Source organism: Crinia signifera, chromosome 9 (genome assembly GCF_055691185.1).
Source record: "Crinia signifera chromosome 9, ASM5569118v1, whole genome shotgun sequence".
Classification (NCBI taxonomy): domain Eukaryota; kingdom Metazoa; phylum Chordata; class Amphibia; order Anura; family Myobatrachidae; genus Crinia; species Crinia signifera.
Window position 1 is genome coordinate 71,785,948 of NC_139225.1, and position 16,697 is coordinate 71,802,644.

General features: G+C 43.3%; 1 protein-coding gene across 3 annotated transcripts in view; it reads right to left on the minus strand.

Moving 5' to 3' along the window:
- ZMYM3 (zinc finger MYM-type containing 3) overlaps positions 1-16,697 on the minus strand; it is a 67,257-nt gene that overhangs the window by 18,557 nt on the left and 32,003 nt on the right. For all 3 annotated transcript variants that reach the window (XM_083159208.1, XM_083159210.1, XM_083159209.1), the window contains 5 exons: positions 11,196-11,487; positions 10,851-11,028; positions 9,669-9,881; positions 7,804-7,954; positions 352-467 (listed from right to left, as the gene is read on the minus strand). In XM_083159208.1, coding sequence (XP_083015334.1) covers positions 352-467; positions 7,804-7,954; positions 9,669-9,881; positions 10,851-11,028; positions 11,196-11,487 — 950 coding nt within the window. The remainder of the gene's footprint in view (positions 1-351; positions 468-7,803; positions 7,955-9,668; positions 9,882-10,850; positions 11,029-11,195; positions 11,488-16,697) is intronic.

The following is a 16,697-nucleotide window of genomic DNA, read 5'->3' on the forward strand; positions in this document are numbered from 1 at the left end:
AGCGACTATGGAATTTTTAGTGGATATTTTGAACATCTCACAGAAATGTTGGCACGCAAAGGGTTAATACATCTGCCCCATTGAATCCTATTTCCAGAATGCAGCAGTGCACTGGACACATGTGAGAAGAGATCGCACCACATCCTGCAAACAAACCGTATGGGAAAGAACACTCATAGTTGATGTTGAAATGAGATAGGACCTTGGGTAATAAAGGCAAGTACGAAGGACAGCCCTGGCCAAGTGGAAAACCATGAAAGGAAGACTGTGCAAGAGTATTATGAGATTACTATATTTCCTGTCTATTATTGGTAAAATACAATATTTAAATGCTAAGCCTACGCCAACTACCTGGAAGGTGGTCCAGCAACTGGGACTGCAGAATTGGTAGAGAACTTTTTCTGTCTTGTTGTAATATGCTGGTTCTGAGAGACTGCGGCGGCATAGGCTGCAGGGTCGAGCAGGGCCTGGAAGGAAAAAACAAAAGGACTTCAGTTACAGCTACAATGAAGCAAGAAGATTAATACAAATATAAATCTGGAAACAAATCTATAGCATATCATATTTCAGATACAAAGGGGGAAAATGTACATAGCTCAGTTACAGAATAAGGTAAATGTACATATGGTGAAAGATGCGCATTGTTTTTCTGGAAGAAATACACAAATATTATACATAGTCACTGAAGTCTTATTGGGATACTCTGCCAGTGGATGCAGAGGGTTATGGCACAAACCTTGTGTACAAGGCAACACCGAGCTTAGAGACAGCTCCATATACTAGGTATTCTCCAAATTGGGATAAACCCCCTTCTTACTACAAGGCAAAAATGATCACTAAGAAACAATGCAATTTACTTCAACCCAACAAATATTTATATGTACCTAAATGATTATGGTCTTAGATATAATACCTACATATGTCATAACAGAGGGTAATAAAAATAGTGCTATCAAAGCTTCCAAATGAAAAAGCCAAACGTGTTTAAATGAAACATTAAACAGAAATCTAAGCTATGAACTAGTAGGGCAAGTTTCAGACAGTAGCTGATTAAATACAGACACCGTCAATTATTTGTCTGTGGCAGCAACTTTTACTGATTATAAACTACTATGTGGGATTCTTATTCACATATTTAATATTGTTCAAAGGGTTGTACAGTAGAATATAAATGATGCTCAACTGCAGCCTGTATTTATTTGTGTGTTGACAAAGAAACAAAGTACCATAGAATCCATTAGAAATGTAGCTAATTCCAGTTTCTGGAGAATTCTTATCTTTGTGGAAAAGAACATGCTAAAACTGCATTAGCCTTAAGGACAATTACTAGAAGCAGCAATTATTACAATCATGGTTAGTGACTCAACAGCCAGGAGGAGCTTCTGTGTCTGAACATCTATTTTGATAACTGTATTGTCTGAAGGCCTCCAAGAAGCATTCCTGTCAAGGAGGAAGGTAGAAGCAAACAGAGTTGAAGTAGACTGGCACAAAAGTGGGGAAAAAAAATAAAATCCATTACAGGAGTCCTGGGCATTATGCCACCTTCATTAGGGATTCTTACCTGGTTATTTATTTTAGGAAGGTGGGGTGGCATTTTTTCTACACAGGGATTACACTGGGTATAGGCAGGAGGAACAGGGCACCAAAACATTCACTTTCTTTTCAGTGGGAGCTCTTGCTTCTCCCCTATACCCCAGCATGCCAGTTCGGTGAACAACCAAGGCATGAGGAGGAGCGGGAGGAGGAAGACAAGCAAACATCTAGGTTCAAACAATCAGGAACCAAAAACAGAACAAAACTAGGTAGGTCAGGGCAGCCAATCTGTGTCCCCTATGGATTTGAAGAAAAGGATTTAACCAGATAAGAATATGGGGTACTTGTTTCCTAGCACGGCCACAACGATCATGATCGTGGGCATCGTGAGGAAAAATCGGGGGCGATGCCCGCGATTTCCCCATAGGGAACAATGTTAAATGCCTCAATTTACCCGCGATGCCCCCGATTTCCCATAGGAATCAATGTTAAATGGCTCAATTTACCCAAATCATCATAGGGAATGGGCCCAGAAAACCCAAAAAACACCCCTGAACAGTGAAATGTCCCCCCAAAAGTAGTTTACGCCACCCCACGATCAACGCGAACCCGAAGCGTGGCGAGCCCGCGAGGGGCGGCGGTACGCGTCCTCCGACCTTTTCATACCCCCACTATCCACGTCGGCGTGGAGTTGAGAATAGAATAGTGTGGCGAGCGCAGCGAGCCCCGCGAGGGGACGCGGATACCTGTGAAGCCCGCGAAGGGACGCGTTTACCTGTGAAGGTATCCGCGTCCCCTCGCTACGCTCGCCACACTATTCTATTCTCAACTCTACGCTCGCCATGCTTCGGGTTGGCGTTGATCGTGGGGTGGCGTAAACTACTTTTGGGGGGACATTTCACTGTTCAGGGGTGTTTTTGGGGTTTTATGGCCCATTTACCATTGTTCCCTATGATGATTTGGGTAAATTGAGCCATTTAACATTGATTCCTATGGGAAATCGGGGGCATCGCGGCTAAATTGAGGCATTTAACATTGTTCCCTATGGGGAAATCAGGGGCATCGCGTCTAGACCATTTAAGCCATTTTTAGCCGCATACGACGCGACCGATGCGATTTTGACTGTTTTCAATGAATTTTAATGGGAAAATCGGGGGCATTGCGTCGGTCGCGTCGCAGACCACTAAAAATGACACCCGATGCCCGCGATTGTGGCCGTGCTAGGAAACAAGTACCGAATATGGATCTACTTTTCTTCTTATTTCAATAGGGGACACATTTCACTGAGGCAACCTGAAGCTATGCCCCCAAGGGAGGGAAGGTAGACACGCCCGAGTCGCGCTGAAAACCCCTCATCCCCAAAAGCCACAATGGTGAAGGTGTCAACATGGTAGAACTAGAAAGTCAGAGGAGGGGGACCAAATCTCATCCGCAGAGCAGCCACATCGAGCTGACAAAGACAAGACAAAACTGGAGTGATAAGAGAATGCGCTCAAGACCTACACCTACCAGACCATGACAAGCTGAACTAATGCTCAAGCGGAGACTAAGGCAGAGCTCTAGGAACAATAGCCAAGTTCCAGGACCGCTGTAAGAACTAAAGGGTAAGGTGGCTAGATGGTGATCCTTCGTTTGGTGGTGGACTGTCAGGATGGATGCAGTTTCGGACTTTGGTAAAGAAATACAGCAGCAATGGTGGATCTCTGGAGTGTCTTGATGCGTTTTGCTGCTTTTGAAAAAGTTTCAGCTAAAGCAGCGAAATGCGTCAAAGCACCCTAGAGATCCACCATTGCGGCTTTATTTCTTTACCAAAGTCCGAAACTGCATCCATCCTGACAGTCCACCACCAAAAGAAGGATCACCATCTAGCCACCTTGCCAACAATTGTTTGGAATCTTGTGAGACTCGTAAAGGATGAACAAAGTATCAGTCTTACGTGTGTCCTTAGGGCTGTTTCACACAGTACGGTTCCTGCCGCACGGTGAAATCCCGTACGGTCAGGGAGCCGCGCCGCACTCAGAATTTTATAATGGCAGGGATGGCCACAGCCCGGCAGCCGTCCCTTCCAGTGGGGGGATCCGGCTGCAGCCGTGCGGCCGGGCCGTGGCCGTCCCGTGTGAATGGACACAATAGTGTCCATTCACAACTGCTGAGTGCGGCGCGGCTCCCTGACCGTACGGGATTTCACCGTGCGGCAGGAACCGTACTGTGTGAAACAGCCCTTAGTCCTACGCAAATAAATGCGAAAAGCCCTAACATCCAGGGAAACTTAAGCCTCAGAGGTCCATGGAAATGAAGGAACCACAATTTCTTGGTTAAGATGAAACCAGGAGATAAACGTCAGAAGAAAATCAAGCCTAGTGCGAAGCACTGCTCTACCTGGTTTAAAACACCAAAATGGGAGATCTCCAGGATAAGGCACCAAGATCCAAACCACGTTGGGCAGATGAAATTGCCAACAGGAAGACAACTTTCCAAGATAGCCATTTAAGATCCACTTCTAGAGGCTAAAGGGGAGGCCTGAAGGGCTCTACGGACTAGTGAGATGAAGGACTCCTTGAAAGAACTTACGAACATCCGGTAAATTGGCTAATTTCCTTTGGCGAAAGACTGACTTGTTTATTTGGTTTTACATTACATGTCAGCACGACTTCAGTAGAGAAGGAAAAAATATGTTATTAATTATAGTGAGAAGACACGTATGTTATAATGTTTGCGAGTGCGCGAGAGAGACAGGATCAATATTAGATGACAAGAGCGTCTATAAAAATAAACTATAAAAATAGCAAAACAGTTATCCTGGTATTTAAACAAAGAATCCTAAACAAGAAAGTGAGGGTCTATGTAAAGGGATAGGAAGATAAGAGTGAGAGAAGAGGGAGGTTAGGGTAAAGAAAAAAAAGAAGGATAAGAGGTGAAATGACACCTGAATCTTTAATGAAGACAGACGAAGGACCAATTTGAAGAAAAGCCAATAAACGTGTCAATTTAAAAACTCTGGGTTGCAAACACCTGGACAAGCACCAAGTGAAATTTGACTTCCAAACTGTAACATAATGGCCGAGGAGGGTTTCCTGGTCCTAAGCATCGTACGGATGACCCTTGAAGAAAATCCTTTATCTCTTAACAGGGATAACTCAAGAGCCAACCTGTCAAAGCCAGGCATGTCAGGTTCAGGTGATGACACTGAACCTGAAGAAGTAGGTCCAGCCGGAGAGGTAGCCGGAGAGGTAGCCGCAGTGGCAAGGTAGAGACTTTGTAGGTCCACATACCAGCCTTTGTAGGTCCGCGAGGGCCACACGAATCATGGTCCCCCATTCCTCCTTGAATTTGTGCAGAAAACGCAGCAGTAATTGGAATGGGGGGGGGGTTAGATCTGAAGCTAGGAACTTTTTTGTTGTGCTGTGATGCCATTAGGTCTATGTTCGAAATTCCCCACAGAGACGTTAGACAAGCGAACACATTGGGGTGTACTTTCCATTTGCCGGCATGAACGTCCTGACGACTGAGGAAATATTCTTTCCAATTGATGTCTGTTCTGCTAACCGGAATATCCTGGCCACCTCAGACATCGCACCTCAACTGCGTGTGCCGCCATATCTGTTTATGTAAGCCACGGCCGTGGCTTTGTCCGACTGGACTTTTACTGGAAGTCCGGCAATGAGATATTGTGCCGCAGACAAAGCCAAAAAAATTGCCCTCCGATCCAAAAAGTTGATTGGTAGTTTGCTCACCCGAGCATACCACCGGCCCTGGAAGGACAGAGACAGACCAGCCCTAGCCACGCAGGCTGCAGTCTAAAATGTACAGCCCTGAGAGAGACTGCTTATCCTGAGCCACCATGTCAGGGAAAGGTGTACCTCCCGAGACACCATTTGACTCCTGACCTGCGCATAGCTGCCATTCCATTGAAGGAAAAGGAATAGTTGAAGAGGGCGGGAGTGAAATGGACTATTCCACATGTCCAAGGTGGCAACCATTGAGCGGAGAACCTTCAAACAGGCATAAATAGATACTTTTCCAGGGTGTAGGAGGGACCATATTCTGGAATGCAGCTCTCGAATCTTTCCAATGGGAGAAACCCTCAGGACCCGAGTGTCCAGGACTGCCCCTAAATGGAGCATGACCTGGGAAGGCTTCAGAGACTATTTTCTCCAATTGATCTTCCAGCCAGGTGAATATAGCAGGTTCACCAAGTTGGATATGCGTCTGCAAGATTTATGGAGATCTCGCCAACAGGAGTAAGTCGTCCAAGTATGGTACAAACAGAACACCCTGACGGTGGAGGTGTGCTGCCATTATCACCATAACCTTTGTGAAAGCCTTTGGGGCGGTTGAAAGGCCGGAGGGCAATGCTTGGAACTGGTAGTGACTGTCCTAGAGGGCAAACCTCAGAAAACGCTGGTGGTCCGATCTTATCGGAATGTGCAGGAAAGCATCCTGGATGTCTAGTGATGCCATGAAGTCCCCTGGCTCCATAGTCAAATTTCGGTACCCGGAGATAAACATTGAGCTTCCTGACGTTAAGTATGGGTCGATGAGAGCCATCTGGCTTGTCCACCAGGAATAGAGTTGTATAAAACCCCCTGACCTCTTTGCTCCATTGGAGTTCAACATGGAAAGGATGGAGTGCTCTAAAGCCTCCCTTTTTGCCTGGCTGTGAGGGAAGCCTGAGCAAAAGAACCTCTGTGGTGAACAGAGCCGGAATGAAGGAGCATAACCCCTGGAGACCACCTCCTTGACCCAAGCATCCGAGGTGGTTGTCAACCACTGGGGTGCAAAGGTTTGAAGACTGCCTCCTATCATGGGATCCACCAGGTGGGGGCCCATCCTGTCAGGCTGCAGGCTTTTTGGGTTGCTTAGCAGCAGGGCGTCTGGTAGCCCAGGGCTGCTTGGTGCGGGATTTGAAAGCTTTTAGTTGTGCAGGAAACCTGGTAGAGGGCTGACCCCTAAATCTTCCTTGGGGCCAAAAAGAACGAAATATAGGGGAGGCAGGGAGCATGCTGGGCTCAAGTTTGTAACTCATTGGTGCCCGCTCTGCTACCTCACCTCAATACCCAGTGTAATGCATCCTGTGCCCCAACTGGACAAAAAAGTAATAGGTCTTATTGTAGAGCCCATTCACCAAAGTGGACTTCCTGGTGGATTTGGAAATCTGCCATCCTTAGGCCACTAATACTTCTGGAAAAGGACCTCCGATCTGTAGGTGATGCGACTCACCACCTCCACGGCGCTGCAACTGGGTGTCTTGCCCAGAAGTGTTTGAAAAAGAGACAAATGTCATGCTGAATTATAACAAACAGTCTAGATGATGCTGGACAAGGAACAATGCAAGGAAAAGAGCTCTCAACTCCACTCAGAGCTCCCCACCGCAGGTGGGACTGAAGTAACGACAAGAAGAGGTAGCAATAGACCTCTGGAGAGGAGTTGATCACGTGTGACCTGAGCCACATATGAAAGTTGTTCTAACAACACATTCTCTCCGCCATTAAAAGGAGGGAAGTTAAGATGGGAATACTCTACCGTGATGAAGGTGGGTACTTGAGAGGCCAGGATCTGTACACAAGAGAAAGTTTGTCTGCAGGAAGGATCACAAGCTCAAGAATTGAAACCAGCAAGGCCCTTAAAGCAAGTTCTCAGAGGCCCTTGATGCACCAGCTGTATTCTGGCTCCAAGACTTGACTTCTTTAGAGGATATCATGTTTATTATACACAATTTTATGGTCATACAGGAATGAATGTCACTGGGCTTATGACAAGTTAATTCTTACCAGACGCTATCTCTCTCAAAAGAACGATAAAAGGGAAAAAGCTAAGCCCGAAACGTTGCAGATTTTTATACAGTTTCTTTTATAGCGCAGCAGATTCTGTTGCGCTTTACAATGTGGCTGTGATGTGCATCTTTATATTCTAAACTACTGCGTTCTCCAGCACACTAAATTGATGTATCTGCTGTAAGGATTTGCTACTATACAGCTAATATCCAAACACTGCTGCCTTTCACTCCCGCCTTTTCAAAATAAAATCCATTTTGTGTTTTAGTATGTGGCAAACTCATTCACAGACCGGCTACAGTATGAAAACTTTGTATAGTGCAATAATCCATACTGGCTCACTAAATGCACACAATTTGCATTAGTATTGCTCAGTACATGTGAATACATGGGTGCAGTCAAGATCGAATAAAACATCTAGACCTTAACATTAATTTAGAATGCAGACTTGATTCTTTATTCTAAATGAATAAAAACTGAACACAACGGCTCTCACCTGTCAGCCCAGATTGTTTAACCTTGTGTGAGGTAATGCAGCAAACTGAACAGAAGAGACCCACACGGTTATTCTTGTCCACGTTGGAAAGCATTTCAAAGTTCTTACACAGTGTCTTGCAGTACATACACGGAAAAACCTTTGTATTTTTCTACAGAAAAAAAAAACACCATTTTTATTTAAACATTACACACACTGATGAAATATAAAAAGATTAAATCACATCAAGGAATGATTTATGCCTTAATGAAATATTTCCTACATCAAGTTTCCACAATTTTGCCAGCAATTTGTCTACTCATTTGGTAGAAAATGTAATCCCTATAAAAAGTAATTCCCACATCAACAGTGACTTGTCCCAAATATTTGGATGCTTTGTGGATTGAAAATTTGATTATGGACTGCTAGGTGTCATACCTTAACTCTTTGAATGCCAACGTTGCTGTGGACAATCCTCAAAATATCCGGAAAAAAACTGCCAGCGTCGCTCACAGCGACTGTTCTTATAAACAAACACAGCCAAGTCAAATAATTGAAGTTTTGTTAAATATTACACACAAAAAAAGGAGCAGTTGCTGTGACACTGCCATTTTTTGCAGATATTTTGAGGATCTCACAGCAATGTTGGCACTCAAACGTTAAACCAGAATTTACCAAACAAAGCCCTCAAAACTTTTAGTGTGCTCATATATGAACTCCATACTTTTAGTACTAGATTGCATTGTATCCAATACATGCTACAGCAGCATGCTTTTTGTATTAGATACAAAGCAATCTAGAACAAAAGTACGGGCTGCGGAAACAGTGTTTTCTATAGGTTTGCGAAAACCCAGACGTGCCAAGGCATTTTTTTTATGAGGCATCACTGAGACAGCGATGACCACATCCAGCCTGTTTTTTTTTTTTTAGCAGATTAGTGGAAGCCCTAAACTTACTCAGATTTGTAATTGTAATTGTTGTGAATGGATCTGTAAATGCAATGCTAGTTGTGATACAATTTTGGGTATTCTGGTCAGCAATGAGGTTTAATTGCAACCATGTTCCTAACCGTGCAGAGTTTGTATATTATCCCAGTGCTTACTTGAGTTTCCTCCAGGTACTCCGGTTTCCTCCCACAATCACAAAATATACTGGTAGGTTAATTGGCTCCCATAAATGAACCCTAGAATTAATGTGTGTGCCTGTACATGTGTGTGGGAATATTGATTGTAAGCTCCACTGGGGCAGGGAGTGGTGCAAATGTTCAAATATTCTCTGTAAAGCGTTGTGGAATAGGTGTGCTATATAAATAACTGGTAATAATTAGGCCCACTGTCTGTTCTGGTGAGCAGGTTCAATTAGGGATGCCAATCCCGGGAATCGGGATTGAAAAATGCTCAATCCCGGGACTCCCGGGATTGACATCTCTAACCAGTTTAGGCAGGTAGCATGGGCAAAAACAAGCCCTGGCACCCCACTCCGGCCGCCCCGCACATTCATTTACTTACATGGGAGGGTGGGCGGCCGGGAGCAGGGCAGACATCAGCGGGTGTAGGGAGCAGGGCAGACAGGAGCAGGCGGGTGGTGGCGGCAACAGCAGCAGAGCCGCCCGGAGGGCTGGACTATATGGTGAGGGCTGAGGGATCACTCTGGAGCGGATATGGGCGGTGCGGCCTGCGCAGGGTGACGGTCAGAGGTCACGCTGCGCAGGTCGGACTGCCTATATCCCCTCCAGACTGCAGGCCGGGGATCGGGAACTCCTGGGCAATGTCTGAGCACTCACTCAGATGCTGCTCGTCATCAGATATGCGCCAAATCTGCCTCATCTAACTAGAGGCAGAACAAATAAACTTTACTTTGATATTGCACTAAAAGCCTGCACTCACCTTCTTATAGTTAGTTAGACAGGCAGCATTACAGAAGCGTTTCTGCTGTCCCTCATGAAACAGGTATTCCAGGGGCAGACCTTTGTTGTAGATGTAAATGCCACAGTTGTCACAGCAGTTTGTCTTCAGGCCTTTGGTGGCTCGGAATTTTGTGAAGCAGGAATCACTACATAGTCTGTGAACAACGCTTCCATTACTGACTTCATGCTGAATCTTTAAGAAAATATATATATATTTATTTGACACATGAGGGTCACATTAGAAGTAAATTATTGTACACAAGTTTGGACAGGTTCCTACCATTAGCAAGCACCCTTTTATACCTCATAGATCACTTTCATTCTCACACTGCCTTATCAAAAGAAGAGACAATTTACTGCCTCCAGGATGACATCAGCACAAAGGGCCTGATTCTGGTTCACTTTCAAAAGCAAATTCTCTCTAATGGACAAAACCATATGCACCGCAGGTGGGGCAGATGTAACATGTGAGGAGTTCGATTTGGGTGATTTATTTTGTTTCTATGCAGACAAACACTGGCTGCTTTATTTTTACACTGCAATATAGCAATCAGTTTGAAGTACAAACTCCACCCAAATCAAACTCTCTCTGCACATGTTACATCTGCCCTACCTGCAGTGCATATGGTTTTGTCCATTAGAGAGAATTTGCGTTTGCAAGTGAACTAGAATGAGGCCCAAAGTCTCCTGAACAAATCTGCAGGCAACAGTTTATGCTACCAGCCCACTACAAACCATTTAAAATCCTACCATACCATATCTCAGAGATGCAAATCCAATGGGAGGGTCTAACATTTTTCATTGGAAAAACAATTATACATAAAGAAACTAATTATATATTTCTTTTTAAACCTCAGTCGATTGCATTCTCCCTCTCCTCCATCTAAAATGCACAAGCAAAATGTTACAACAGCGTTTTTGATCATGGGAGTCTGACCAGTCATTTTACAGCAAAGTTGAACCAAGAATAACAAAAGCCATCTGTAAACATTAACGTAATGGAGACGTTGAGGAAAATGAGCTAAATAGTGGCTTGCAAAAGCCTCTGCTTCTCAGCTTGGTTAAGCCAGCAAGAAGCTTGCAAATCAACCCTTCTATCCCAGCAGCATAGCGCGATTAAAAAAGTCAAAACATATTCGTATTCACTTTGATAGGTTCTCACCTCTCCACTCTTGTGACAGATGCTGCATTTTATGATATCAGGAACATCTGAGGAACTGTGAGAGCCAGATCGTTGTTGTGCTTCAAAAAGGGAAAGGCAGGCGGAGGAACAAAATTCTTGGAATGAGCCTCCAGCTCCAGTTTGGGCAACCACAGAATCTTTAGATGTACGGATATCCCTTAAACATATAAAGCACATAATCAGGGGTGAATTCAGCACAGAAAAAGAAAACATTAAAGGGACAGGTGAACAAAAAAATGTAGGTAGAGCAATGCTGAAGGTCCACAGACACAAATAAAAATAATGTAAGTGTTTCTATATACTCATTTCAACTTGGTCACTTACTTCTTACAGAAAGTGCAGATCTTCTTGCAAAGTGGTTTTTTAGAGAAGGTAGTAAGACAAGAAGAGGAGCAGAAAAGCTGAGGCAGCCCTTTGCGCTGATATGCAGTCTGTCCCTTCTGCAAGGGAGTGCGACAGTGAGCACACGTCATCTTTGTGAGTGTTGGCTTGGGTGGACGTGGAGGCAACTGGTTACGCAAAGACATTCGTGTTGGACGCCTTGAGCGAAAGGGAACAAAGTCCTCATCATTTGGATCATCCACCATGGCATCTGAATCCTCATCAGATATCTGCACTGTATAACAAGAGGCAATTATATTAATACGGCATACAACTTCAAAGGCAACAAAGAGTCATTCTATCTCCAAAACAGTGTTTTGCAGTAACTGACTAGATTACAATATATATTATAGCTTGTGTGTTGAAAGCCCGGGTGGAGCTCCCCATGCAGTCTCCAAAGATAGTCCCAATGCCAGGTTCAATAAGGGATCCCTTAGGGAAAGCCATTGTGGTTTGCAAAAGAAGTAACAAGTATTGTGAAAGCAAAAAAGTTGGCCTTTAAGAAATTTAAGCAGACGCAGAAGAATGAGGACAAAGAGGTGTATCTTGTTAGACAGAAGGAGGCTAAGAAGGTAATCAGATGTGCAAAAGCACAGGCTGAAGAGAAAATGGCCCAGTCAGTGGGTAAAGGGGGAAAACTTTTTTTAGGTATATATGTGAAAGGAGAAAAACAAAAATTGGAATAATTAGACTGAAGACAGAGAGTGGAAGTTTTCTTGAGGGGGACAATGTAATAGCAGATAATATTAATAATTATTTCTGCTCAGTATTCACTGCTGAAAGAGAGGGGAAGGGGCCACAGTTAAGTTGCAAGTATAGTCAGAAAACTGAGGGAGAGACAAGTATATTTACAGAGGAGAAAGTCCTCACAGTACTCTCAAAACTGAAAGTGGATAAATCAATGGGGCCAGATGGGATACATCCAAGGATACTAAAAGAGCTTAAAGGGGAGCTGGTAAAACCAATAACAGAATTATTCAACCAGTCACTAGCTACTGGAGTAATCCCAGAGGAATGGAAAACAGCAAATGTAGTCCCACTGCACAAAAGTGGAAGCAAGGAAGAGGTAAGCAACTATCGACCAGTGAGCCTTACATCAGTAGTAGGGAAATTGATGGAAACACTCTTAAAACAAAGTTGTAGAATATCTCAAAACCAGCAATTTACAGGATACAAAACAGCATGGGTTTACTGGGGGAAGATCATGTCAAACAAATCTTATTGACTTTTTTGACTGGGTGACTAAAGTAATAGATCAAGGTGGGGCTGTAGATGTAGCTTATCTAGACTTTAGTAAAGCTTTTGACACTGTCCCACATCGCAGACTGTTAAATAAACTTGAAAGCTTGGGATTGGATTCTAAGATAGTTGAATGGATAAGAGCGTGGTTGCAGGACAGAAAACAGAGTTGTAGTAAACGGAGTACAGTCAAAGGAGGGAAAGGTTACAAGTGGAGTACCCCAGGGATCTGTACTTGGACCGGTGCTTTTTAATATCTTTATTGGTGATATTGCAAATGGAATTGAGGGTAAAATGTGCCTTTTTGCAGATGACACAAAGGTATGCAACAGGGTAGACACACCAGGAGGGGTAAAACAAATGATTGAGGATCTAGGCAGATTAGAGAAATGGTCAAGAGAATGGCAACTACAGTTTAATGCCAAAAAATGCAAAATCATGCACTTGGGTCTCAGAAATCCAAAGACTCAATATAGTATAAATGGCACTATAATGGAAACTACTGAGGAAGAGAGGGATCTAGGTGTCACTATTTCAGGGGACTTAAAAGCAGGTAGGCCAATGTAACAAAGCAATGAAAAAGGCAAGTCAGATGCTTGGTTGCATAGGGAGAGGTATCAGCAGTAGAAAGAAAGAAGTAATAATGCCACTGTATAGGTCATTGGTACGACCTCACCTAGAGTATTGTGTTCAGTTCTGGAGGCCATATCTCCAGAAGGATATAAATACATTAGAGACTGTACAAAGAAGAGCAACTAAAATGGTGCATGGCCTACATCACAAAACGTACCAGGAAAGACTAAAAGATCTTAATATGTATACTTTAGAGCAGAGAAGGGAAAGGGGGGACATGATAGAAACTTTCAAATATATCAAGGGCTTTAACAAGGTACAGGTGGGAGACATTCTTCACAGGAAGAGGAGCAACAGAACACGAGGACATGCACTGAAACTAGAGGGAGGAAGATTCAGGGGAAATGTGAGGAAGAATTTTTTTCACAGAAAGAGTAGTAGATAAGTGGAATAGCCTACCATCAGAGGTGGTAGACGCAAATACAGTAGTACAATTTAAACATGCTTGGGATAAGCATATTGATATCCTTACAAAAAAATAAGGATCAAATATGGTTTGAGGTAACATGTTTAAAAAAAGGGGCAGACTAGATGGGCCAAGTGGTTCTTATCTGCCGTCAAATTCTATGTTTCTATCCCAGGTACCATAAAACGACCAACGCATTTAGACTTAAAAGTCTTCCTCAGGGTGTGTCTCACCCTGAGGAAGACTTTTTTTTTAAGTCAAAACGCGGCATTGGGACTATCTTTGGAGACTGCATGAGGAGGTCTACCCGGATTTTCAACATCTGACCCCGCATAAGCTTCAAAAACAAGCCTTTTTTAAAAGGATAGATACGGTACCAGGCTTTTATCTATGAATTAAACATACTTTTTACGCTATGAGCTCTTCCACTCTGTTCTTATATCGGAGGGAAATTGGAAGGAACCAAAACAGATTACCAGGTGTGACCCCCGATTGAAGTTGTAGTAGTTGGCCTAGGAGAGGCCCTCCCACGGTACAGGCACATATTTTATTGCCTCAATTTGTCACTCAAATTCATCAGTAACAAGTCTACACCATGAGGTCTTTTTCTGTTCTTTCCGGAGGTCACCAACTCCGGCTGAACACTACAGAGGAGGACAATCTAAAACTAGGACCGTCTCAACAACATATCAATTACTCCAAGAGGAAGGGCGGGTTGCTAATTTCCTATCTTTAGAGGTTATGTGATGTCTGGGGCTGATTTGGTGCTGGCAAAATGGGAGATTTGTGTAAGATATAAAGGATTTTGAATAAGGAAGGCTCTCACTCCATTTTGCAACGCCATGCCATACCCTGTGGGCAGCGCTTTATTGGAGCCAATTTCCTCCTTCAACAGGACAATGACCCAAAGCACAACTCCAAATTATGCAAGAACTATTTAGGGAAGAAGCAGGCAGCTGAAATTCTGTAATTGAGTGGCCAGGTAGTCACCATATCTCAAACCCATTGAAGCTGTTGTGGTAGCAGCTTGACTGTTTAGCACACAAGAAGTGCCCATCAAGCCAATCAAACCTGTGGGAGGTGCTACAGGAAGCGTGTGGTGAAATTCCTCAGATTACCTCAACAAATTAACATGCTAAAGGTCTGCAATGCTGAAGATGCCGCAAAAGGAGCATTCTTTGACAAAAGCCAAGTTTGCAAGACAAAAATATTATTTCAAATAAAAAACATTATTTCTAACCATGCCATTGTCTTGACTATATTTTCTATTCATTTTGCAACTCATTTGATAAATAAAAGTCAGTTTTCATGTAATACACAAAATGGTCTGGGTGACCCCAAACTTTTGAACAGTAGAGCTATACAGGGTAGTCTGCTATAGTTGAACACAATCTGCCCTATTCTGATCTGTCCACCGCGTGTTTGCATGGGGTACTGATGATTAAGCACTGCACATGTGCGTATTCACTTATGTACAGGGCTTCTGTGCGGGCACCTTCGGAGTGTTATAAAAGTTAAGATGTTACACTGACTGACATTCTGAACTTTATAAACAGACATAATATCTAGTTCGCTGAAAGAATTAAAATGCATTTTATTAATTGAAGCTTTAACACCGAATACAAATGTAGTAGATCTAACCAGAACGAGAATTATACACGACGGGTAACAGTATACAATATGATATAGACCAATAGACTTTACAATACTGTATGATGGCTGACTCACCCAATGTTTGCATAAAAATTATTCACGATATTGTGGTGATGCGATCAAATGCAAATAAAATGAACAAAAAGGAGAAGATTTTAAAAGCCCATTGGACAACACTAAGTGAGGCTCTCCCTACAGAACACAAGTTTTATACCATGCTATTACGGATCTGAGATTGTTGAGATGTGTGCAAGGTTGCAATAAGACTTTTTCCCATGCATCGAAAAAGGAAGAGGCCCTCCTTTCTTTGTCCAACATAGTTTGTATCTAGTCCATACTGAGAATAAAAAAGAGGTATCTCCTTGTATAATTGAAAGGTAAGGTTTATTGTTTTTTTTGCCTTAGCGCTCATCACAAGCAAATGTTTTCTACAGCCTGGTGCAAGTCTCTGTACAATTGGGAATATGCCATGAATGGCCCACTCTGGTGTAAATGGCACATAGGTGGAAAACTGAGACGCACTTGGTCATCTAACGCACCTCCAAAGCCCTAAACCACCAGACAATTCCAGAGACATGGATACAGATCACCTCTTTCCCCAGGACATCTAGGACAAGTATGGGATAAGGATAAGCCTACTCTAAAAATGTTTGTGAGTAAGTTTATTTACAGTTTCTTATATAGCGCAGCAGATTCCGTTGCGCTTTACAATAGTAAGTTCTAGAATACATGTTTATAAAAAAAGTTAACTATGTACTGGCGGTTCATAGTGTACGTGATCTAAATAAACCTCTGGAAAGTTTGTCAATAGTGAGATGGAAATTGTGCAAACCATTGGTACATTCCCTAGGTCCAGATGTTCACTTAGAACTCTATAGAAGACCAAAATGGCTTTTGGAAAGAATAGTTTTTAACTGTATCTCTTTATTCAGTAGATAAATAATGGTTTAGACCTGGAGTAGCCAACCCTAGTCCTCGAGAGCTACCAACACTGCATATTTTGCAAATCTGATCACAGAATCACAAGTGAAGCAATTCGCTCCACCTGTGGATCTTTTAAAATGTGTTCGTGAGTAATGAGTGCACCTGTTCAGCAGCTAGGTTGTCTGGAAAATGTGAACTGTTGGTAGCTCTCGAGTTGGCTACAACTGGTTTAGACCAAGCTTGGCATTTTCTGTTCCACTTCACAGCTCTCAGACATTATGATCAGTTAATTATATAGCACACACGGGTATGGATCATATGGTCGACCTAAAGATGGTCAACCGTCATTAGGTCAACAGCACCAGGGCGATATACTGCAAGGTTGACATGGGACAAGGTCGGCCGTTCATTAGTTCGACAGTCAAAAGGTCGACATGGGGTTTTTCACCTTTTTTACCCGAATGTCGGCAAAGTCGACATGGACACAGGTTTAAGTGCACCGCGTCCGCTCGCCATGCTTCAGGCACGGTGGCTCGCTCGGCACACTTATTTTCTCACCACGCCCTACTGGATGGTAGGGCATAAAATAC